General features: G+C 38.5%; 1 protein-coding gene across 1 annotated transcript in view; it reads right to left on the bottom strand.

Moving 5' to 3' along the window:
* Positions 1 to 24,316, bottom strand: part of EXOC4 (exocyst complex component 4) — a 754,752-nt gene that overhangs the window by 664,779 nt on the left and 65,657 nt on the right. The window contains exon 6 of the mRNA XM_043589551.1: positions 8,191 to 8,434. Within this exon, the coding sequence (XP_043445486.1) occupies positions 8,191 to 8,434 (244 nt within the window). The remainder of the gene's footprint in view (positions 1 to 8,190; positions 8,435 to 24,316) is intronic.

Below are 24,316 nucleotides of genomic sequence, written 5' to 3'. Positions count from 1 at the left end.
TCAGAGCCTGGAGCCTGTTTCCGATTCTGTGTCTCCCTCTCTCTCTGCCCCTCCCCCGTTCATGCTCTGTCTCTCTCTGTCCCAAAAATAAATTAAAAAAACGTTGAAAAAAAATTAAAAAAAAAAAAAGAGTGTTCTCAAACTTTGGCATGCATGAGAATTACCTAAGGCAAGACTCCTGTGGGCCCTGCACCCAGAGATTCCAATTTAATCACCCCTCCCTTCTAACTTTCAAATGGCACTGGTGATGCTGATCTTTCAGTATGCAGTGTGGGGATTTTTTTTAAATAATTCACAGCCTCTTATTTAAAAATCACCTTTTTGGCAACTTTTTCTTATTCATTCATTGAACTTCTTGGGCATTTAATATGTGCTCAGCCCTATATTAGGCTGCAAACACAAAGTTAAGCCCCCTTTTACAAAAATCACAATCCGATGTGATTAGAGACCGTGATAATGGAATGGGCCAGGAGTTAGAAGAGCCCATAAGGTGTGACATCCCAAGGGATACCACCGTCAACATCAGCGAGGAAAGACTGTCATTTGACACAAGTGTTTTGTCCGTGTGTTTCTTCAACGAAAGACCTAATGTCAGTTTGAATGTGGAATACCTTCCATCGAACACCAAGTGCACAGAAAATAAGACCTAAGGCAGCTCCCACTATCTGCCACATAGAGGAGTGGTCCTGACGCAGCGTGATGGCTATCACCTAAATGTTATCAATATCCCATGAAACAGATTTTACCCGTCATCCCTACAACTGGCATGACCCCTAAACAAGAGAAATCAAAACAAGAGAAATCAAAAGCAGCTTTTGTTTTTATTACCCTGACAAATATAAAGATGTAAACGATGTGACATTAAGCCCTGTCCCATTTAGCCAAACATGTTTACAAGAGAGTAATGAACATTACTAACTCACCTGATATGTTATGAAGCTATTACCAATTTATTTATTAAGTCTTACTAGAACCTACAGAGGTTTGGAACCAGTACCATGATCCGTGGTAATAAAGTTTATGTTTTAGTTAACAATTGGTATATTAAGTCCCACATGTAAAGAATTAACTCCTTTCATCTGTTCTAAAAATATTGCAATAAAGCTGCAGGGGATATATTCTAGTCGAAGAATAGTGGGATTTCTTCTGTATGTCGCTAGTTCATCCTATCTATCCATCCTTCAGTGTTTAACAGTTGAGTATATTTAAAGCATGTTCTCACTGATATGTGTAATCAAAAGGAGAGATTTAATCAAATGATACCATAATCACTGAAGTTAAATTTACTTGCTTCCCGCTTGCTTTGATTCGAATTAACTACTCATCTAAATTACATCAAGGCCCTCCCTGATTCCAAGCATGTCCAGGTGCTACGTGTGGTGCCCGGGAATGGCCTCAAGCAGCCACAAGGACAAATGCCTGACCTTGCTGCAACGCTGCTCCGAATGACTTTTCGGTCGAATACAATGACCAATCCCACATAATCCTACATTTCAGATACTTAGGAGAAGAACTACTAATAGAGAAATAAAAAATGAAAGGCAATGCTACTTCTTTAAAAAAAGAAACATATGCCTGACTCTAGCCACAGATCTGAATGAACCATGAGAAGTGTTACATTTGTCTTTTCATAAACACTGCATTTGAACGACAAAACTAATCTTGGGGACTGAGCCTTTAGACTTCCTTATAGACAGAATTACCCTGTAAGGATGCCCTATTGTATCAGTATGCCCTCATTCCAAGTTCTGACCTCTGAGTTTTAAAAATATTCTTAAAGTTTATTTTTTTTTAGCTTTTAGAGAAGTAATTCAATGATTTATGCAAACCTCCCAGGCTTCACTGACTGACAAACCAGGGGGGAAAAAAATAGTTTTAGGAAATGAGGCCAATAACAACCTTGAAAAAAAAACATGACTATAAAGTAAATGGTTCAGTGTTAGAATTATTCTGCAAGCATTCAGCTCACACTCACAATTACATGGCAGATACATAGAAGACACAAATGAAAGGGGGCATACAGCCCATTATAATACAGTTCATTAGGGGCGCCTGGGTGGCGCAGTCGGTCAAGCGTCCGACTTCAGCCAGGTCACGATCTCGCGGTCCGTGAGTTCGAGCCTCGCGTCAGGCTCTGGGCTGATGCCTCGGAGCCTGGAGCCTGTTTCCGATTCTGTGTCTCCCTCTCTCTCTGCCCCTCCCCCGTTCATGCTCTGTCTCTCTCTGTCCCAAAAATAAATAAAAACGTTGAAAAAAAAAATTTTATAATACAGTTCATTAGTGTTATATCCGCTTAAAAGTGGTGTGGCCACTCCTTCAGATTCCAGATGTATCAAAGACATAAATATTAAAAATGAGACTACATTAAGTACCAGAAAAAAGTTGAGAAATTTTACTTATACTCAAAGAGTGGGGAATATCTAAGTTTAACACAAAACTCAGAGGGTTTGAAAGAAAACACTGATAAATACAGCCTCATTGAAACAAAAACTGTAATATATAATGCCTACATGGCCAGATATCATAAACAAAGTCAAAGGAGAAAAAGTGAGGGGAAATTATAAAATAAATCTCAAGGAACTAGTTTTCTTAATAAATAAAGAGTTCCCACAAGTCAGTAATAATAATAATAATAATAATAATAAATACCAGAAAAGTAGATAGTTTGCTGAAAAGGAATAAACATTATTTGAACTCTGTATTATTAAAAATTACAAATTTTAAAAAGGAAAAAGAACAGGAAAATAAACCACCCTGTATCTAGAACACTGCTTCAGGAAATATCATTTACAGCTAATAATATATTATCTGTATCTCCACCCACTCTCAATTCAGATTATTTTGAAGTAATATATTCAGATACAACCCAGGTATCATAACAAAAAATTTTTTTACACAAATGTCAAGTTCAACCTCACTCATATTAACAACAAAAAAAATGCAAATCAAAACCACCTTGGAAATACCATTTCACCTATCAGCTTGGCAAAGATAAAAAAAATGTTTGATAATACAATCTGTTGGCAAGGGACTATAGAAACTCTCAAACATTGCACGACATGAAAACTTGGTATTAAGAAAAGCACACTGGCAATAATTATCAAAATCGTATCAACCACAGAGGTCAGCACAAACTTTGAAAATGCTCTATGGAGAATCTAGCTGCTTTCCTTCTCCCATCTTCTATATGGATGCCAAGAAACTGCACCACCGGAAGCACAACTGATAGGTGCTATCAGTGAAAAGAGCTTGAAAACAACTATTATAAAACACAGGAGCTGCCTCACTTTATCTGAAACCACACAAGAAACACCTCAGTGCCCACTTAGCCAGACCAGGTCAGGTGTCCGTGGTTATACACTCTCACGGCACACTCTGTTCTTCCTCTACAGCACTTCACACAGTTTGTAATAATATACTTACTGAACGGTTCTTTGACTAATGCCTTTACTTCCCTCTAGACTTTAAATTCTATAAGGACAGGGACTATGTCTTATTTGTTTGGCATTTTATCCCAGTGTCTGGTCCATGGTACATATTCAGTACACGTGGAATTCACGCTTTCGTGCAACAAATATTCACTATGGGTCAAGTGGGTACTGTGATACTTTCTGGAAATAAGGTGATAGGGCTCTGAGCAAGGCAAATCCGTTCTCCCTCAAGGCTTCCATTCTAGAAGCAGTCAGAACATAACCAAACACACTCAGCCACACACATACATCATAAAAGGTAATCTAACGGTCACGATCCAGTCGGCCTGCCGACAGGTATTACATCTTTCCATACTGATACCCCCAGTAGGCATTTTCATTTTTAATGATTTTTTTCTGATGAAAATAACTTTAGTACTTTAATTCTTAAATAATGAATTTATTTCTTACTAGACTTCCTAACAGTTAGAAAATAGAGGAGGGGAGATCTACAACCTTATTATCCAAACACAACTACTTTTAGCGTTAAAGCAGATTTCTTTCCCGTGTCTTCCACAAACCTTTCTTTCCTATCAGAGTGAGCACAGAATATGCAATGTTCTCTTTAGCTCTCTTTAGATCAGACACTGAAGCTCCCTTCATTCGTAACCAAGATGGAGGAACACAGCAAAAGGATCTTCCAAAAGGAAAAAAGGTCTCCATAACCCGCCACGGCTTCCACGGACTCAATCCCTCCTGCCCTCTCCAAGACCAGCAGGTTTACCAAAGTGGAGCAGCCCTCCATCGCCTCTTGCACGATCGGCTGCCTCCACATTGAAAAAGGACCATTTTCAAATAGATGGAAGAGCTGCCTCACGCACGCCAATCACTCTTTTCCCACATCTTTCTTTCCTCCGTCATCTTTTTTTATTTTTTTTTAATTTTTTAACATTTATTTATTTTTGAGAGAGAGAGAGAGAGAGAGAGAGAGCGAGCATGAGCGGGGGAGGGGCAGAGAGAGAGAAGGAGACACAGAATCTGAAGCAGGCTGCAGGCTCTGAGCAAACTGTCAGCACAGAGCCTGACACGGGGCTCGAACCCACAAACTGTGAGATCATGACCTGAGCCGAAGTCAGATGCTCAAGCGACTGAGCCACCCAGGCGCCCCTCTTTCCTCCATCGTCTTAACGTTGCACCTTTGAGAGGATTTTATTTCTTTTAGCTCTTCCTCATGCTTTTCCTATTTGTTAATTATTAAAGAACTTCTTCCAGCTTCTTAGGCTCAAAAATGATATGAAAGGCTCATGAGCTAGATTTGAGGAAAGAATCAACAATTAGGCAGCAGGAGATGGAAGAAATCGGTAAGGTGCTGCGCAGACTGGAGACCACATTCAGCATCTGAAACTGAAGACCCCGGCTGCCTTTCTGAGGAAATTATGGGTAGCGAGAGCTTCCGGGAGATTAGCAAAAAGCACATGTTGCCCTAATGTTTATATCCAGTTGGCAACAAGACCATCTGAATATTTTTCTTCAAAAGTAAGTAGAGGTGTATGGACACCACCCAGATTACGAATGAATGAAAGGAGTATCTCTCCTACACACAGACAACAGATCGTCGGGAGCGGGGGGGTCGGGAAACAAGTGGGTCACCGAAGTGATTTTTACAAACTGGCTGAGGAAGTATCCTGGCTCTCTCTGCAGGAAGTGAAACATGACCATTCAGTAGCCTGGTTCCTTCTACTTTTCCAGAAGAATAGCACACCATATAAATTCTCTTTCCATAAAGACAAATGACAACAGGCCTGCAATGCATCGCAACCAGAATATATTTAGTAAGATGATGCTGAACAATGAGACTTTTAAGAAAAGTTACAGTAATGGTGTCTTGCCTCACGGCAGCATTTATATGCTTATGATCTGAAAGAGGTTATTTCACTGGGGGGGGGGCGGTGAGGGAAAGAATGTGCATAGTGGGGAAAAAGGATTTGTGGCTCTTTTTGCCTACACCCCAACTTTAAGAAAAACAGATTCTGGTAATTTAGCATAAGATGCCCTGGATGGTAAATAATATGAAGCTTTGCGACTTGACTTCTTTCTAAGATAAATGCCACTAATACATCCCAGTACAGTTTAATGAACACAAAGTACCATGCAGGCTGCAAGGGATAATCTGACAACATCCCTTCTAAAATTTTCAGCCTCTGGAAGTAACAGTGCCAATCACTTTTGAATGACGTTCCCAAGGTCACTAATTGGTGAGTTTTAAATCATTTGAAAGCACAGAGCCCTCACAGACTAGCATGAAACTATCAGTCGTTTGGAATCCCAGCCCAAGACTTTCATCTTTCATCTCCAAGAGGAGTGCTTCACCCCAAATGTTTGCTTTCTCTGTATTATTCTCTCTCACCATAGTTTCGGCCCAGTTTTTCAGATCTGGTCATTTATAAAATGGGATCATGTGAAACACCAGAAACCAGGGCAAGCAGCTGGTTTACTTTCCAGTGTCAAATATACCCTACCCACAACAGCCTCTAAATACGGACGACAACAAAACTTAAAGAGGGTGGGGAGGAGACCCTGCTGCTGACTCATTCCTCACAGGGAAACAGTTATTATTTCCTGGGGCAGTATGCTGAATTTCCACTTCCATAGCTGTAATTTCTACTTGTGAATTCTGGAACGGGCTTAGGAATGGAAGAGGAAGAGGTCAAAATCCTATGAAAGACACATTGCTTTTAAGGGTACTGTAATGAGATTTGCAGAAAAGTTATTGATCCGTGCCCTTTCGTTTCATTTTCAATATACCCGATAGTCATGTTATTTCCCTATGAAAGTTCAGGGTATTCATCTAGGGACTTGCAGCAACAGGGCAAATAGCAAGCCAGACCAGAATTCTGGAGTGTTCATTAGTAAGGAGGCAAAAGGTCTTCACGGAAATCCAGGCACAGGGCAAAGAAAGAAGAAAAGCAAAGTTCAATTGAGAACCATTGCCCAGCCTCTCTGGATCACAGGGTGAATCAAAGAACATGGAAGTCGAGGAAGGAGGCAAGAATAAACAAACGCGTGCATTCGCATATATGTATGCATGTGATAGTTCTTGCTGGCGCTACTTGACTAAACTCTAATCATAAGATCTCACCTAGACCAAGCAACCCTCTAAGACAGGGATTCTTTCCTTCAGATTACAGAGCTGGCATTCAAAGTCAGGTCTGCCTGACTCCAAAGCGCATGCTCATCAAAACAGGTGCTGGGAAAGGGTCTATGGCAGGAGATGGCTTAAGGATGGTTTCTTCACCAACTGCACTTCCAAATGAAGTTTAAAAGGCAACTAATTTTTGAAGACATTTAAGGCATAATCAAAATCAATGTGATTTAGGTATAAAAGAATATAGAAAATGCAAATAGGTAACATTAATTTTTCCCCAAAACTTAAAGTCTGGATTATTCCATACTAAGTAAGCTATTATTTCTCCTTACATTTGTTATCTGCTTTTTAAAAAAAAATATATTAAAGCCCTAAGTACACACAGTAGAATTTCCTTAACAACAGGTCCACGATATTATGAGCCCTTCTACACACAGTCTGGTACCTCCCAGGGACTGACGTTATTGGAGAAACTGAGAGGACACGCTTCACTCTGCCCTCTGCTCTCACCGGAAATCATAGTTTCTATTTTTTGAAACTGATGTGCCTATTGGCAAATAGCACCACACATTAAAGAAGAAAGCATAGGACAGAGGAAAGACCATAGACCTGCCTTCAATTCCAAAGCCAGCCACTTGTTCTGTGACCTTGAGCTAATAACTAGTTTCTGAGCCCCAGTTTCCCTGGCTATACGAAGTTGTCGTGAGAATTAAATGAGATGATATAAATTGGCTTGAATACTGCTTAGTACTTAATATTCAATAATTGGTACATTTTTTTTTCATTTGAGTATTAACAATATGCTTTTTTTTAATGTTTATTTCTGAGAGAGAGAGAGAGAGAGAGAGAGAGAGAGAGAGAGAGAGAGAGAAGGGGAGGGGCAGAGAGAGAAAGAGACACAGATTTCAAAGCAGGCTCCAGGATCCAAGCTGTCAGCACAGAGTCAGATGCGGGGCTTGAACTCACAAACAAGATCATGACCTGAGCTGAATTCAGATGCTTAACTGACTGAGCCACTCAGGTACCCCAATATACGTTTTTTTAAGCTTATTTATTTAAGCAGGGGAGGGGCAGAGAGACAGACAGAGAGACTCCCAAGCTGGTCCCAAGATGTCAGCGTGGAGTCCGACGTGGGGCTCAAACTCACGAACCGTGAGATCATGACCTGAGACAAAACCAAGAGTCAGCTCTTGGTACCCCTGTAGTTAAGAAGTTTTAAAGCATATTGTTCAGGAGCACCTAGGTGGTAGTCGGGTAAGCATCCAACTCTTGCTTTCAGCTCAAGTCATGATCTCATGGTTGTGAGATCGAGCCCTGTGTCAGGCTCCAAGCTGGGTGTGGAACCTGCTTAAGATTCTCTCTCTGTCTCTCTCTCTCTGTCTCTCTCTCTCTGTCTCCCTCTCTGTCCCTCCCCAGCCGCCACGTATGCATTCTTGCTCTTAAAAACTAGACAAAAAAACCCTTCTTAATTACATCAAAACCAGCTGAATCATGCCTACTCAAGCTCTCTCACCAATCTGAGTTTGTGTGGGCTCTAACAGCCCAAGTTCAGGAAATAACACTAACAGGAGTTAGTCACCAATCCCCCATCCTAGTAAACGTACAATACACAGAGTTCTCAAAAACACTATTTACCTTGGCTGGTTCTCCACAGTGAGGTTCTCTCCTCTCTGATAGCTACTGTCTGCAACCTGGGTCGTAGACCGCTTCACAATTTGCTGTAGCTCCTGCTCCAAGCGTTCTTTGATTGCCTTAACAGTCTCTGGGATCTTCTTCAGTTTGGCCAGCCCCTTGATGAGGATGCCCATAAAAAGGGTGCTGTTCTCCTCTGGATCCAACTCCAAATCCTCCTTGATGTCCTGAAGGTTTATCTCCTTGACTGTAAAAAAAAAAAAAATCCATTACAAGATTCAAAAACAGAATGGGCTGACTAAATGGGATCACTGCTTTGATTACTCCCTTAATGGAATCAGAGAAGATTTCTTCAACTAAATTAATAATTAAATCATTTTTACATAGTAACTAAGAATCACAAAATAACAGTTATATTCCTCAAATCATACCCATCAGTTAAAATAAGAGGTAGAAACCATTAAAAACAAGCAAATCTCCACAGAAAGTTTTCCACAGACTGCCCCATCCACAGTCAGTCAGTTCATGACACTGATGAAGCATTCACTGTTTATAAAACGCCATACTCTGGGGCGCATGGGTGGCTCAGTTGGTTAAGCATCCGACTTCGACTCAGGTCACGATCTTGCACTTTGTGAGTTCGAGCCCCGCCTAGGACTCGGTGCTGACAGCTCAGAACCTGGAGCCTGCTTCGAATTCTGTGTCTCCCTCTCTCTGTTCCTCCCTTGATCACACTCCCTCCCTCCCTCCCTCTCTCTCTCAAAAATAAATAAATGTTGGGGCGCCTGGGTGGCGCAGTCGGTTAAGCGTCCGACTTCAGCCAGGTCACGATCTCGCGGTCCGTGAGTTCGAGCCCCGCGTCGGGCTCTGGGCTGATGGCTCAGAGCCTGGAGCCTGTTTCTGATTCTGTGTCTCCCTCTCTCTCTGCCCCTCCCCCATTCATGCTCTCTCTCTGTCCCAAAAATAAATAAACGTTGAAAAAAAAAAAATTTAAAAAAAAATAAATAAATAAATGTTAAAAAAAGAAAAATTTAATAAATTAATTAAATAATAAAACACCATGCTCGGTGCTGCAGGAGAATTCTAAAGAAGCAGACCATAGTCTCAGAGCTCTCACTTAATAGTTAGAAAAGATAAGTAACTTGATAAGAAGAGATTACAAGTTAATGTAGAAAGGTAAAGAAGTTAAATAAGATGAAGAAAAATAAAGGAAGAACAATACGTATCAGTGACACAAGACTCTGAGGAGAAGAGTACTAAGTAAGGAGTTTTCATAAATACAAAAGAACCACCTTCTATTTTTCTTTAAACATGGGTCTACCATAACACTCTCTGCTGTAAACAGTTCTTGCTAATCCGTGCTAGTTTTCAGAAGTCTACATCCAAAGTCTCTGTAGATCAGCAGAGGACAGCTTTCATGGAAACCACGTGGTTTGGGATTGGAAGAGGACAGCCCAGCGCAGTGCTTCTTACCCCCAGGGAGGAGCTGGCAGGAACAAGGGATGAGGCTCTGAGACCTCTGTTAGCCACTGATAACCACAGGCCCTCCCTTCAAACTAACACAGATACACACGAAACTTCTCACAGGATGCCAGGGGGTTCACAACTACCAAAGAACCACAGGTTAAAAAACCTCTCGCCCAAAAATAATTCTCTCCTATTAAAAATGGTTGGGTTAAGAGAGAATAAAGCAAAAGTGAGTGCAAGCCTGAAGCTGGACCCCAATAGTGAAAGTTTTCCCCATCCTTCCCTCTCCTTTATTCTTCAAAACGAGTGGCAGGTTTTTAAAACATGGGATATCCTGAAAGAATGCATACATTCTTCTCCAGTAGATTCAACCTCAACTACACTACGGGTCTCACTCCAAGTTGTTCAGCACCGCTGGAATATACTGGAATCTATTTATTGGGGACGAATAAAAATATCCCAGCCTACGGAGTAAATCCTTGTACCCACTGCCCAAAGTCCCCAAAAATCCCTGCTTCAGATGAATGCAGTCTCTTCTCCTCAATCCTTTTTCTTTTTGTTCCCAACTCATAAAATGCACTTAAACATGAACCAGAAGCATTTAATGATGTGCATGATATAATTACTTGAACAAGCTTGCTCTTCACTGAAGACATCCTCTCAATATTTATCCATGATGCTGAAACCATGTGGAAAAAGAGAACCACATAAGGAAAGGCCAAATTCCTATGATTTTCTCTGCAACATAGAGGACATCTGATGATACGGTATTTAATTTAAATAATTTTAATACTAGTTAAAGCAGGAGTAGAACCAAAGTGGCTTAAACCTCTGAAGATGACAATTCTAATGGCAAATCAAAAACAACAACAACAACAAAGGGGGGGGAGGCATTGATATTTGCAAATGTGACATCCCAAGAATAGACATTTTAGTTACTGGTTTTGCTTTATACATTAAGAACTAGACACCTCAGGCCACAGAATCACTCCATCCTGCAAAACCAATCCCAGCAGCAAGAAGAGAGAAATACTTAGCAGCCAAGGAGCCATCTAAATTCAGCATGTTAGAGAGGGAAAATGAAACACAACTAAAAGCGGGGCTTCAGGCGAGGGGACAAAAGTAATAGAAATTTAGCTGGGAGAAAATGATCTTCACAAAAGTGCACCTATGAGTCACAAAAGACACAAGCAAAGGGCCATCTGAATGTGGCAACCACCTGCGGCAAAAGCGATTGGCAAGGAGATAAATGTAGTTTAAATCAATAAGCCCCTAGATTATGTGGCAGATAGCTACTTATATGTGCGCTAATATGATAGATGGCCTACTAAAAAATAACAAATAAGCAAGGTCTGAATAATAAAATGCCACAGCCCCAAATGACACATTTGTGTAGAACCTCACCTTTCTGTTTGTCTCCTGAAATCTCCTAGAGCATAAACACTGAATGGATCCAATATTAATTAATTTATATGATCTATTTCACTTACATCAGCTGAAAATTAAAAGGCAATTTAAAAGGATAATATAATCAACCGTGAAGACTAGTCCAATAATCACAAAAGCCCTGTGAGGTCAGAGAGAATTATTGGTGCTTTGTGGAAAAAGGCTTGTACAAAAATAAAGTAGCTGAAATTCAGCAAGGGCCTCACACCACAATTAGAACAAAATGTACATATTTCTAAACTACCAAACGCTACCAAACCATTCCCTTGTATCTACAGTGATAGAATACGTACTCACCATGTAGGTTTAAGAACACTTTATAATTAGAAACACTTGACTCTCTTACCTACTTACTTACTTACTTTGATTTTTTGCTCTGAGGATACTTACCAAGTGAGGATTTCTTGAACCCGGTTTTAAAGACCCTTACTGGCAGGACAGAGTTAAATATTAAGACTTTCACATCCTTTAACCCATTATTTCTACCAAAATCCTACTGGTCCCAATTGGTCTCTATTACACGCATAGATGGGGAAGGAAGGAAAGAGATATGGATGTGTAGATATGCATGCCTAAGTGCATAGAAACCGTGTCTGTGGTTTGAGGCTAAGCAGGGATTCATGGAAGGTTTAAGTAAGACACGCTGGGACTCATGGAACGATTAACTAAATGATATCTCAAGTCCTTTCAAGCTCCACAATTCCATGATTCTATCAACTTAGTCTAAATCTCTACATCTCCAGTTACATGGCCCATAGCTAATTATGTGCACCTAGATTATAGATAGCCCATTTAAAAAAATAACAGATAAAGTGAATAATCCATTTAAGCTCGTAAGTGTTCTATAAAAGAAAACCACCTTTTGTTTCCCAGTGAGTACAGGAAGCAATGTAGACCAGTATATAACTGCTTTCTTTTCTCAGTATGTTTGGTAGGAAAATATCAGTAACACATGCCACGGCTATATACAAATGTTATCAAATTTGCACAAGAAACCTGGTAATACACTTTAACTTTGTATTGAATAAGCTTTATTATTTGACTTAACATTTATACATGTTGACTGAGTTGTAAAATAGCGGTAGTGTTTACCACAGAAACTCCTGGTAGATGTCATTCTTCATACTATGCACGGTACCTAAAGTATGTAAATTTGATATATATGATTTTGGCCTACATACATAACTTCATTTACCTGTTGCATATAAGAACATTATATAACAGGAGAACTGTGTCACTGTTGAACGGAATTCAATATAAAAAGGGGACTTCAAAAAAACTACCAAGCCTAATTTGACTAATAAAGTATCAAGAGAATTACACATCCAAAATGCTGCCTCCAGAGATGGGAATCTGGCCTCAGAAGAGTAACAATACTCTCAGGTAGAAATAAGAAAGTTACCAACTAAAAATAATTCTGTGCTTCTGGTCAAAATGGCACTGTTAAGTCGTACTTGAGATATCCAATCTCAAAACACAGGTATACATAAAGTATAAATTAAGAAATTAAAAAAATAGTCTGGTTGAAAATTGAGAGTAACACCTCTGTGGACAAGAAATGGAAGCGAGGAGTAGAGCCAAAGTATGTATCCAGTGACCTGTGTGTGGACAAGCAGGCAGAGGCAGGCAGGTTTTAGCCCAGGGTGTTACAGAGACTTAACACGCACCACTGGCCATATGAGCTGACAAAATCCTCCATTAAGAATGCAGGAACAGGACCAAATCCAGCTCTAGACCTGGGTATGCTTTTGGCCTCATCAAATCCTTATCTTCCATTCATGTCCCAGTGGAGATACTTGGTCAACCCTGTACCTTAAATACCATTTGTTTCACCAATAAAAAATTACTTCTAACATCTTTTATTTAACGCACCCACTGGTACAGATCGAGAGTGCAGTATACGATGCACTGGTCACCTCTGGAGTATAGAATCTTGATTAGGGTCTTTCAAATGTTAACTAACTATCTCTGAAGTGTGGATTCCTGATTAAGGTACTTCAAAAATGTTAACTAAGCACCCCTAAGGTGCAGATTAAATTATTCCGAAGGAAGCTACAGACAGCATAACACCCCACTCCAGAAAGGAGACTGACAAAAAATATTGCCAACTGCTACTTGGGCTGTCATTGACAGAGAGCTAGGGGTTTTTACGGCCGCAGTGTAGGAATAGTTTCAATTCACAGGTGGAGATGAACCCCACACTGCAGTGAGGTTGGAAAGCACAATGAATGAACATTGGTCCCTCCACAACTGAAAGTAGGCTAAGGGGGAAATGATGGTACGTTTGAAGGGGAAGGTAGAGTGGAGGGAGGATTATTAGGATAAAAACCAACAAAACCGACACCTGTTCAGTTTCCCTTGGGACAGCACTGAATGTACATTATCTCTTTTTAGAGCAAGGAGGATGCATCTTTGAAAGTCAAGGAGTAGCCACCAGTGGAAAAGTGGCTACTAAAAATATAACAGGGATACAGGAGAAGAGACAAGGAGGAGATGAACAAATTCATACTTTATATTAATATTCAATAATATCTAAGGCTTTATAAGTTCAATTGTCCAAAGAGATAGCATGATATAGTAAAAAGGGCAAGAACTGGGCATCATAGAATTTTAGATTTGATTACCAACTTTACCATGTTCTGTGTAAATCTCTCTCAAGTCATTAAATCTTGCGGGACCCCAATTTTCCATCTGTAAAATGGAGATAACATCGACACCGCTGTGTCTATTAAATGAGATAATGTGATATCAAAACACAAAAACAATCCCCTAAGGAAGTAAAAAAAAAAAAAAATGTACTTTTAAAATTTCCAGCTTTAGCAACTCCTGGATTGCTGGAGACAATGGTAGTTGTTTACGTCCCCATTTCTCCTTATTTCCTCCAAAACAACAAAGAACAACTAGAAGAACAAATAAAATTTGTGCAAATAATACTCTCAGGATAACCTGGAAGATAGAAATTGCCCAAAATTCACAACTGTAATAAGAAACACCTAATCCCAGCAAGCAATCTCTCAAACTTTTGCCCCACCCCTGCTCTGCCACAAGGCTTTGTCGCAAGCAAGCAAAAGCAGGCAGGTGAAGAACCATGATGAAGAGACAAGGGACTTACTGATGATCCTAAGATTGACCTAAAACTATCACTAAAAGAGACAATGCCCACCCTAAGTTTGAAAATACCCAAAAAGTATCCAAGTAGATGAGAACATGGACTACAGGAGAGAGAGAGTTTAAAAACAGACAATTTGCAAGAGTATTTGAGACCTATAGCTTCTATGGGAGAAATAAAAGGAAGAGAGAAATGCCCTGTGACTACTGGACAGTGAAGGGAGAAAGAAGCATAAAGAGAACATTCAGGACCCCACAAGAGAGTCGAAATTCTGAGAACAATCTTCTCCTACCATCAAAACAAATAATACACTCAAGTATTTGGATTTTGCTATGCTGACAGAAGAGGGAGCCAATGAGCTAGGAATTCTATAAAACACCCCATACCCATTTAAAAAAAAAAAAAAACATAAAAAATGAACAGATTCATATAAAGGTATATGGGGGGAGGGCGATCAGAAAATCCAACACACATTAACAGGAAAATTCAATAAATTTTCCTACAATAAAACTATCATGAAGCACAAGAAAACTAGATGACAACACTCCAGATGGAAGTAATATACTCAAACAAGAATCTGGGGATAAGAAAAGTCACTTTGAGTCAAAAATTCTAAAACTAGGAATAGACATGGACAAATAAAAGAAAGGTATGGAAAGAAAACAGACTAAACTCAGAAGAAATATGGAAAAAAAAGACAATTATTTCAGATAGGAAGAATAAATTATAAAATACCCAAGGGAAACAGACTCAAATGAATATTTTATAAAGGGCATTGTGGAAATTCAGGAACCAAAATAGGGAATAAAAGGGATATAAAGACAGCAATAAAGAGACCAAAGAGAAAGCAGTAGAAATGGAAGACAGGCAAAGAAAAAAAGTACACATTAGAAAAAAACAAACAATAGAATACTTGAAATTATAAAGCAAAAAAAAAAAAAAAAATCTTGAATCTGCAAAATAAAAGAGCCTACTGGGTATCCGGAAAAATTAACCACCCCACCCCCCAAAAAAAGAAAAAAAAAAAAAAAACCTCCAGGGCATATCCTACTAAAACTATTAAGTTCCTACGTTAAAAATCCTCAAGGTCTACAGGATCACAGCTTACAAGGGCAAAAAGTCAGTAAGTAAAATTGTAAACTAAGGCATTTATGCCCATCTAAGCTGTCCTTTAAGTACCAATGAAAAGAAAACAAAAAAGGGGGGAAAAGTAGTTAGCCTTAAGGAATCTTTTGATAAGCTTTATGCAACCAAGAGATAAGTGGGAAAACTTCAACAAAAAAGATTGATGGTAAGCATTTAAAATATTTAAGTACAGATTTATGACAAAAGCAAAACTGGCCAGTGTGAATGGAAGACAACTAAGATGGGTATGTTGTGAAAAAGTAAAAATAACACAATTAACAATTGGCAGAAAAGAAAGGAAAATAAAGTCATGTTGCTACTTAAAAGATGGGGATTAAAGGATACCGACAAAAACAGAAATGAGAGAGAAAGATTAAAGCATTAAAAAGGGACTAAGAGCATTTTATCCAAGTTTTTAAATACATTAAATAGACCATCACTGGGGGGAAAAAATCACCTCCTAAGCCAAAAAAAAAAATTTGTTTAAAGAGCAAAGAATTAATATCCCAGAGATAAAGAAATATAGCAAATATACATATTTATAAAATACTACGATAGAGTTGAGACAAAACATATTAGTCTTATCAACATATATTAATAGATTCAGCTCCCCTATTATAAGAAAAGGGTTTTTCAATCTGAATCAGAAAGCAAAGCTCAACAATATTGTTGATCCCAAAACTAGAAATTTAGAACAGCTAGAAATAAAAAATGAACAAAGGTATGCCAGTCAAAAGGCATTAACCATAATGACAAAAGGCACATGCCCTCTAATAAATACCACATGCCACAATTCACAATAAGGCTATAACATTTATGAATATTTATATACCAAATTAAACAGCAGCCACCATTTTAAAACAAAAGCTCCAAGTGATGCTGAGACAGAGGAAAAATCCAAGAGAAAACTTGAATACATCACAAAAAAAAAAAAAAAATGAGATAGAAGACCTAAACAACATAATTAAATAAGGTGGATCCTATGAATATATATCAAACCATCCACCTGGTAATAAAGAATGCATCTTTCACTCAAGTATCCATGGGACACTCATAAACACTGATCATATAAAAAGTCACAAAGAAAATGAAAGTTCCCTGAAGTAAAAATATTACCAACAATATTCTCTGAATTCAATGCAATAAAGGTAGAAAGTATTACTAGAAATAAAACACACACAAAAGACCCTTTTATTTATGAATGTAAAATCCTTCTACTAAAAACATTGTTTCCAGCCAAATACAAATTGAAATGAGATCATTTTTTTAAGTATATGAAATTTATTGTCAAATTGGTTTCCATACAACAGCCAGTGCTCATCCCAAAAGATGCCCTCTTCAATGCCCATGATAATGGAAACATTAAATACCAATGTCTATGGGACAAATTTAAAGTGTTGAGAAAAATTCCTGTCATTGAACACATTTATCAGTAAAAATTAAAATACAAGATTTCAATGTCTAGATCAGAAGAAAATATAAGCCAAAAGAGAGCACAAAAAAGGAAATAAAGATAAAAGCAGAAAATAATGAAGTAGAGAAAAGAAAAATAGACCTACCCAATAATCAAAACACTGATTTCTCGAAAATTAAAAAAAAAAAAACCACCCTAACACAATAGACAAACCACCAGCTACTTTGATCAAGAAAAGGGGGCTAGTGCAAATAAAATAAACAAAAGGAAAAAAGAAAATTTCAAAACCATAAGAAAATACTTTAGAGACCTGTGCATAAATAAATTTGAAAAACTAAATGAAATCAATAATTTCCTAGAAAAATACAGATTAAAATTGATCCCAAAAGAGACAGAGTACTTAAGGAGAGCAATTTACACAGGAAAAAACAGAGAAAATAAAAAGCACAAACATGAAAAATGTATCAGATCCAAATGTTTTCACAGGAAAATTCCCTAAACCTTCAAACACCAGAGAACTCCAATGTTCCAGAAATTGTTCTAGAGCATGGAGAGTAAAGAAAAGCTTCCTAACTCCTTCTAGGAAGCAAATTATTCCACTGAAACCAAACTCCAATATGGTGGTGGTATCACTTATAAACATTGATGCAAAAATTCTAACTAACGTATTCACAAATAGAATTCACCACCACATTGAGAAAATAACACACACCATGATCAAGAGGCATTTTTTCTAGGTAATGAAAAATTGGTTCAATAATAGGAAGTCTTGCACAGTAACAGACTTAAAGATAAAATAGAACAAAGTGGATAAAAGACATAATAACAATTCACAAAAGTTAAAATGGACTTTAAACATTAAGGAAAATTGTCTGAACTGACTCCTAATTGTAGAAATGCAAACTTTTTAAATATTTTTAAGCTTTATTATTTTGAGAGGGAGAGAACACGTGCACAAGCAGGGAAAGGGGAGAGAGGGAAAATCCCAAGCAGGCTCCACACTGCCAGCGCAGAGCCCAATGCGGAGCTCAAACTCATGAACCATGAGATCATGACCTGAGCCAAAATCAAGAGTCAAATCAATGCTTAACTGACTGAGCCACCCAGGCACCCCAGAGAAATGCAAATTAAACACCACTGTGACACCATTTTCACCTATCAAATGAGCAAAACTGAAAAACTCTAACAACACAGGGGTGCCTGGGTGGCTCAGATGGTTAAGCATCCAACTTTGGCTCAGGTCATGATCTCACAGTTCGTGAGTTCAAGCCCCACATTGGGCTCCATGCTGACAGCTCAGGGCCTGGAGCCTGCTTTGGATTCTGTGTCTTCCTCTCTCTCTGCCCCTCCCCTGCTCACGCTCTCTCTCTCGCTCGCTCTCTCTCTCTCCCAAAAGTAAATAAACATTAAAAAAATTTTTTTTTCTTTTTTTTAAAGTCTAATAACTCATTATTTGGTGAGGCTGTGAGGGAAACGAGCACTCTCACACACTCGTGGTACAATGTGAACTAGTACAACTCTTCTGGAGAATACCAGAAATACCAAAATAAAAGCATAGAACTTTGGTATTTGGAAATACCAAAATAAAAGCATAGAACTGTGTATGTGTATACATCATTAATTAAAAAATATTAATTGCAAAATGTAAAATCAAGGCACAGATTGGCAGAAGCAAGAAACCCACTGAGAGAAAAATGGTTAGTGTCCATTTAGCTTTCCTGTATGTTAGTGAAGAAAAGAAATGACATCTTAAAGGCCTCTGCACATGATGGGCATTTTACCAGAGTCCTTATACATGGAAAGATTGGCATTTGTCCAACGGAGGCTAAGTATCCAGAATATATAAAGAACCCCTATGAACCAATAAAACAAGCTAATTAGCAAAAATATGCAAATGTAAAATTATAAAAAAAATAGGCAAACCACATGAACAGTTTGCAGTAAATATATGAAAAATTCCTTATACACTCTAGTTAATGAGTTATTTTATTTTTTTTAGTGTTTATTCATTTTTGAGAGAAAAGACTGTCGAATAGCTTCAAAACTGTATCTTTTTTTGTTGTTGTTTATTTATTTTAGAGAGAGAGACTGAGACAGAGTGTGAGCGGGGGAGGGCCAGAGAAAGGGAGACACAGAATCGGAAGCAGGCTCCAGGCTCCGAACTGTCTGCACAGAGCCCGATGTGGGGCTCAAACCCACAAGCCGTGAGATCATGATCTGAGCCAAAGTCAGACGCCCAGTTGACTGAGTCACCCAGGTGCCCCCATCAGGTATTATTTTTCAAAACTCATTTTATAAACCTATTCCATCCACAGAGGTTGAGTGATTGGTCCAGGTTCACCAGATGGTAATTATTGGAAGCTAGCCCCTTGCTGTTCCCACTCTAAAGAAGTAAGAGATGTATTTTGCAAGCCTTTCTCCTATTTCTCATCAGTCACAGTATTTTGTAATGTACAGGAAACTAATGTCTAATTTAGATGTAGTAATTCAACTATAACTTAGGTAAAAGGATGGGAGAAATGTGGAGAAAAGCCAATAATTGTAGTAAAATGTTGGTTTAAGCTTTTGGATTCTCAGTATGTCCTTTCATTTGGCAAACTGCCTTTGGAACGTTTTGACTGAGCAATTACTCCCGGGGTACACAGGCATTTCATTTGTGGCTTCTTTATTCATTTTATGCATGCTCCTGCTGGGATTGCTGTGAATATAACCGTAATGAAACTGGACTTCTTACTTTCTTTCTTTTTGGTACCAGCATAGGTTAAGCAATAAAACCCAAAGAGAGCACAAATTAAATCATTTTTTTTCTTTCGCTGCTGTTTTCTTACGCGCATTCTATTCCGTAAAGTCTTGTTCTGGGACTTGATATTTTTCTTAAAAATTTAGGATTTGATATTTAAATTCTCTCTACATGGAGTGGGAGCTATGAATCCTAACATAAAAGGAGATGAAACTTGGGGCGCCTGGGTGGCGCAGTCGGTTAAGCGTCCGACTTCAGCCAGGTCACGATCTCGCGGTCCAGGAGTTCGAGCTCCGCGTCGGGCTCTGGGCTGACGGCTCAGAGCCTGGAGCCTGTTTCCGACTCTGTGTCTCCTTCTCTCTCTCTGCCCCTCCCCCGTTCATGCTCTGTCTCTCTCTGTCCCAAAAATAAATAAACGTTGAAAAAAAAAATTTTAATAAGAAAAAAAAAAGGAGATGAAATTTTTCTTCCTGCAACTCACTTATCTAGAATAATGAAGGTTCTCCAAAACAATAGGACACTTTTTGAGTTACTTCTGTCCTAAGGTTGGGGCCTCCCTAGGCATTTTAAATGAGTTGTTCCTAAAGAATCCTTCATTTGCTATTAAATATCTTGGTTGATTTCTATGATTAATCATAAATGGAACTGAGGACTATATTTTTATTTTATTTTATTTTTATTTTATTTTAGGGAGAGAGAGAGAAAATGGGAGAGGAGGCGGAGGGAGAGAGAGAATCTTAAGCAGGCTCCACACTGAGCGTGGAGCCTGATGCAGGGCTTCATCCCATGACCCTGGGATCATGACTTGAGCAGAAATCTGGAGTAGGATGGTCAACTGACTGAGGCACCCGTAGCTCTAGCCAGCCCCTAGAGCTGAGGACTATATACAAAGGGGCCAAAATAGAATTATTAGTTCAGATATTTATAAATGTAAAAATAAAGCAAGGACAGGGTTTGTTAATTAAAATACATTACACATGAGTATTATATCATATATTAGAGATTAATGTAACCATCTTCAGGTACTTCCCATTAGATTAATAAATCTTAATATTTTTCTGTATTTGATTCAGATTCTTTAAAGAAAAATTACAGGTGTAATTGAAGGCCCCTGTGAATACATGAATTCTTTCTCAATTCTTTTCTTCTCTCTTCTACCCTAGAGGTAACTACTGTTTTGAAATTGTTCTATATCTTTGCCCTGTATGTTTGCACACTTTTACTGTTTGTACGTAAATGTGTATGTTGTAGATTTGTAAATATAGAAACAATACATGTGGTTTATATACATATACATATATTTGTATATAAATGTTATATATTGTGCATGTTTATATATACGAAGTATATTATTTTGAGTAGGGCTTAAATAAATTGTATAACTTGATTTACATGTTTACTTGATTCGAATTTGTATCATTTAATTAATTTGCTTATAATTGTATAATATGATATGTATCATTTTACTGCTTGGGTTTTAAACTCAACTTTGTATCTTTTGGGTTTTCTTATGTTACAATATAGCCCTAGTTTATTAGTTTTAACTACTGTATAGCATTTCATTATATAATCACAATTTATCCATTCTTCTATAGATAGGCAAGTTATAAGTTTGCAATGTGTCATTATTAGAAAACTTACAGGAATGAGATTGTTTGTACATATTTCTATAGGACAGAATTTCTCCAACCACTGATCTCTTGGGAATGGGTTGTAGATATATCTGGGATAATGGACCCTTCAGCCTTCGGGCGGGTAACTAGGTGGGTCTTGGGGCAATCAGAATCTCTAGACAAGTTCTCTTTAGCTACGTGCAGCCACCTCCCTTTACCCGAGTTGTACTATATAAGTCATTGTGCTGTATAAGTTATTTTGCATATGCGCCATAATGCCTAAAAACTGAGGAAGCCCAACTCTTGGGGGGCCATGTGTGTTATATATGTAGAGGAATGTTGGTGCATTTTAAACTTCATTTTCCAAATAGCTTTTTATTTTAATTTTTTTTAATGTTTATTTATTTTTGAGAGAGAGAGAGAGAGAGAGAGCATGAGCAGGGAAGGGGCAGAGAGAAAGGGAGACACAGAATCTGAAGCAGGCTCCAGGCTCTGATCTGTCAGCACAGAGCCCGACATGGGGATCGAATTCACAAACTGTGAGATCACGACCTGAGCAGAAGTTGGACGCCCAACCAACTGAGCTACCCAGGCGCCTGCCAAATAACTTTTTAAAGTGACTGTGCCAATGTAGATTTCTCTGACCTGTGCATGAGCTTTTGTTTCTCTGTTTCTTGCCCTTAAAATTGGCTTTGTTAGACTTTTAATTCTTACAAGTGGATTTTGATTTTTACAAATCTGACAGGCTCTGTGTTTTTTTTTTTTTCAGTTTGTTATTTTAGTTTGCATTTCTGAGGTTTCTAGTGGTGTTGAGAATATTTCCAGGTATATGAACCATTTGGGTCTCTTGTAAATCATCTATTGTTTCCCTGGTTTTTATTAGGCCATTTCTTTTCCCTATTAGTATGTATGAGAGTTAAATGGATGCTAATCATTTTTCTGTTTTTCTATCCATCCCATGTGGTTAGTTAATCGATTTCATTAGTTTCTGGTTTATCCCTCCTGTGTTTCTTATACCTCTCTTCCAGGAAGAGAAATTTTACTTCAGATACTCTCTTATACTTGGCTATTTTCACTTTATAATATATCCTGGAAATCACTCCATATTAGTTTATATTGATAACTTAAGTATTTACTTATAACTTAAGTATTTACTAGACTGAAAAAGGATAGATATGAAAAGAATCATCATGATAATGACAACAGTACCTGCCCTAACTACCTCAGGGGACTGCTGCATCAGTTGCACGATGCAACATGTTTTGCAAACCATAACATGTAAACCATTAGAAAATCTCACATAAGTGACTCACATCTCTGCCTCTAAATAAGACACTTGAAAAAGGACTCATTTGCAAACAATCAAAATTCTTGTTTAATTAATAATAATCTGAAAGTCCTTAGGAATCACCTCCAACCCTGATTTATAGCATCTCAACGAGAGATCTGTTCTATCCAGGGATTCCCTACTGGAACTTCCTCTATAAAGATGTCAGTTCTAGTGGATCACACCCTCAATCCCACTATTTCACAAGCTGAGAAGGCAATTTTAAAATCCCATGTTAAATTTCCTGCTGAAAATGACTATTCCTTCCAGGACTGACTTGCAGGGCACTTTGCAAATAGACTCGCAGGACTTACTGTTCACTAAGAATAAGAAAATACCTGCCCTTTATTTATAGTGTATTTCATCAGCCTCATACTTTTATATGTACTTAGCAACATTCTGTGCAGTTCTCTACATAATTTACATCTTCTTCATTTATACAACCCCCTTGAATAATGTGACCCAGATTAATATAGTCCTAAAGACTAGGACTGCAGTGATTTAAAAAAAGACTTCACACATAATTTCAAGAAAGTCAAAATTTTACATATTGGCTCCTCAAGGCGACTCAAGTGAAAACAAGCAGTACAGAGTATGGTAAGCAGAGTAGTTGTTCCCAAAGGCTATCCATGCCCTAATTCCCAGAATCTGTGAATGTATTACATGGCAAAGGTGACTTCGTAGATGTGACTAAGGCTAAGGACCTTGAGCTAGGGAGAGCAGCCAGAATTATCCAGGTGGAATCAATCTATCACATAAGTCCTTAAAAGAGGGAAGAAGAGGCAGAAGGGTAGGTCAAAGAGATGTGACCCAAGAAGTAGGTGAACACACTGTCTCTGGTTTGGAAGAGAGAAGAAGAGGTCAACAAGTCTGGGAAAGCAGCAGCCTCTAGGAGCTGGGAAAGGTGAGGAAGAGGGCCTCCCAGAGGGCCTCCAGAAGGAACACAGCCCAGGGAGACCCATACTGGGCTTCTAAGCTACAAAACCGTAAGATGGTCGTGGTCATTTGTTGGCGTAACAAGGGAAAATTAATGCCCAGAGCATACCTACCTCTCTGGCAGGAAAACGCACTGGTTAGAAGAGCGTATTCCGGAATCCAGCTCCTCACTTGAAATCACAGCTCTACTACTTGTCAGCTATGTCAACTTAAACCAGTTATTAACCCCCCCAATGCCTCAGTTCTTCTCAGCTGTAAAATGGAGCCATTATAACAGTACCTACCTAGAAAGACTGTTAAAGGACTGAGCTAATTCACATGAAGCACTCAACATACCATTTTGCATACAAGTAGGCCCTAAACGTGTCTTAACTACTACTAGTATACATCTCCACCAGTAATATTTCGACCACCTTCTCTTTTGGTCACCCACAGAAAAATCATGAGATCAAAAGTCCTAACCAGTCAAAGAAACGAGCCTTTGTGAAAAGAAAGGTTTGTAGCTTATGTACAAGCAGTCTCCATGACGGTCCCAGCTCCACTCAGACAACATCCGGCTCTTCAAGCGTGGTCCCCAATAATGAAGAACAGAACGCCGAAGTCAAAGTGTCACCACGAACTCCACTAAGTGAGAAACGCTAACTACAGGACCTCACAGAAAAAGTGCCCGTCAAAGAGCTGTCTTGTTAAAAATAATAGATGGAGCAAAATTAGTTTCTACTTAAATTTGCCATAATTGGCATGTTTTCAACTTACTTGATATTTACACAGTGCTTTTCATTTGCAAAATGCCTGCCCTATCATTTCTTCATAAACAATTAAAATTTTTGTTACATGACCGTTGACTCGGCAACATTTACTTAAATGGATATAACCAGGCTAAGCAATGATAATTCACATTATAAACATAAGAAAATATAACAACTGATAATGTCTCCTCCAGGTAGAGGGA

This window comes from Prionailurus bengalensis, chromosome A2 (assembly GCF_016509475.1).
Source record: "Prionailurus bengalensis isolate Pbe53 chromosome A2, Fcat_Pben_1.1_paternal_pri, whole genome shotgun sequence".
Taxonomy (NCBI): domain Eukaryota; kingdom Metazoa; phylum Chordata; class Mammalia; order Carnivora; family Felidae; genus Prionailurus; species Prionailurus bengalensis.
This window is presented reverse-complemented; position numbering and strand designations above follow the sequence as displayed.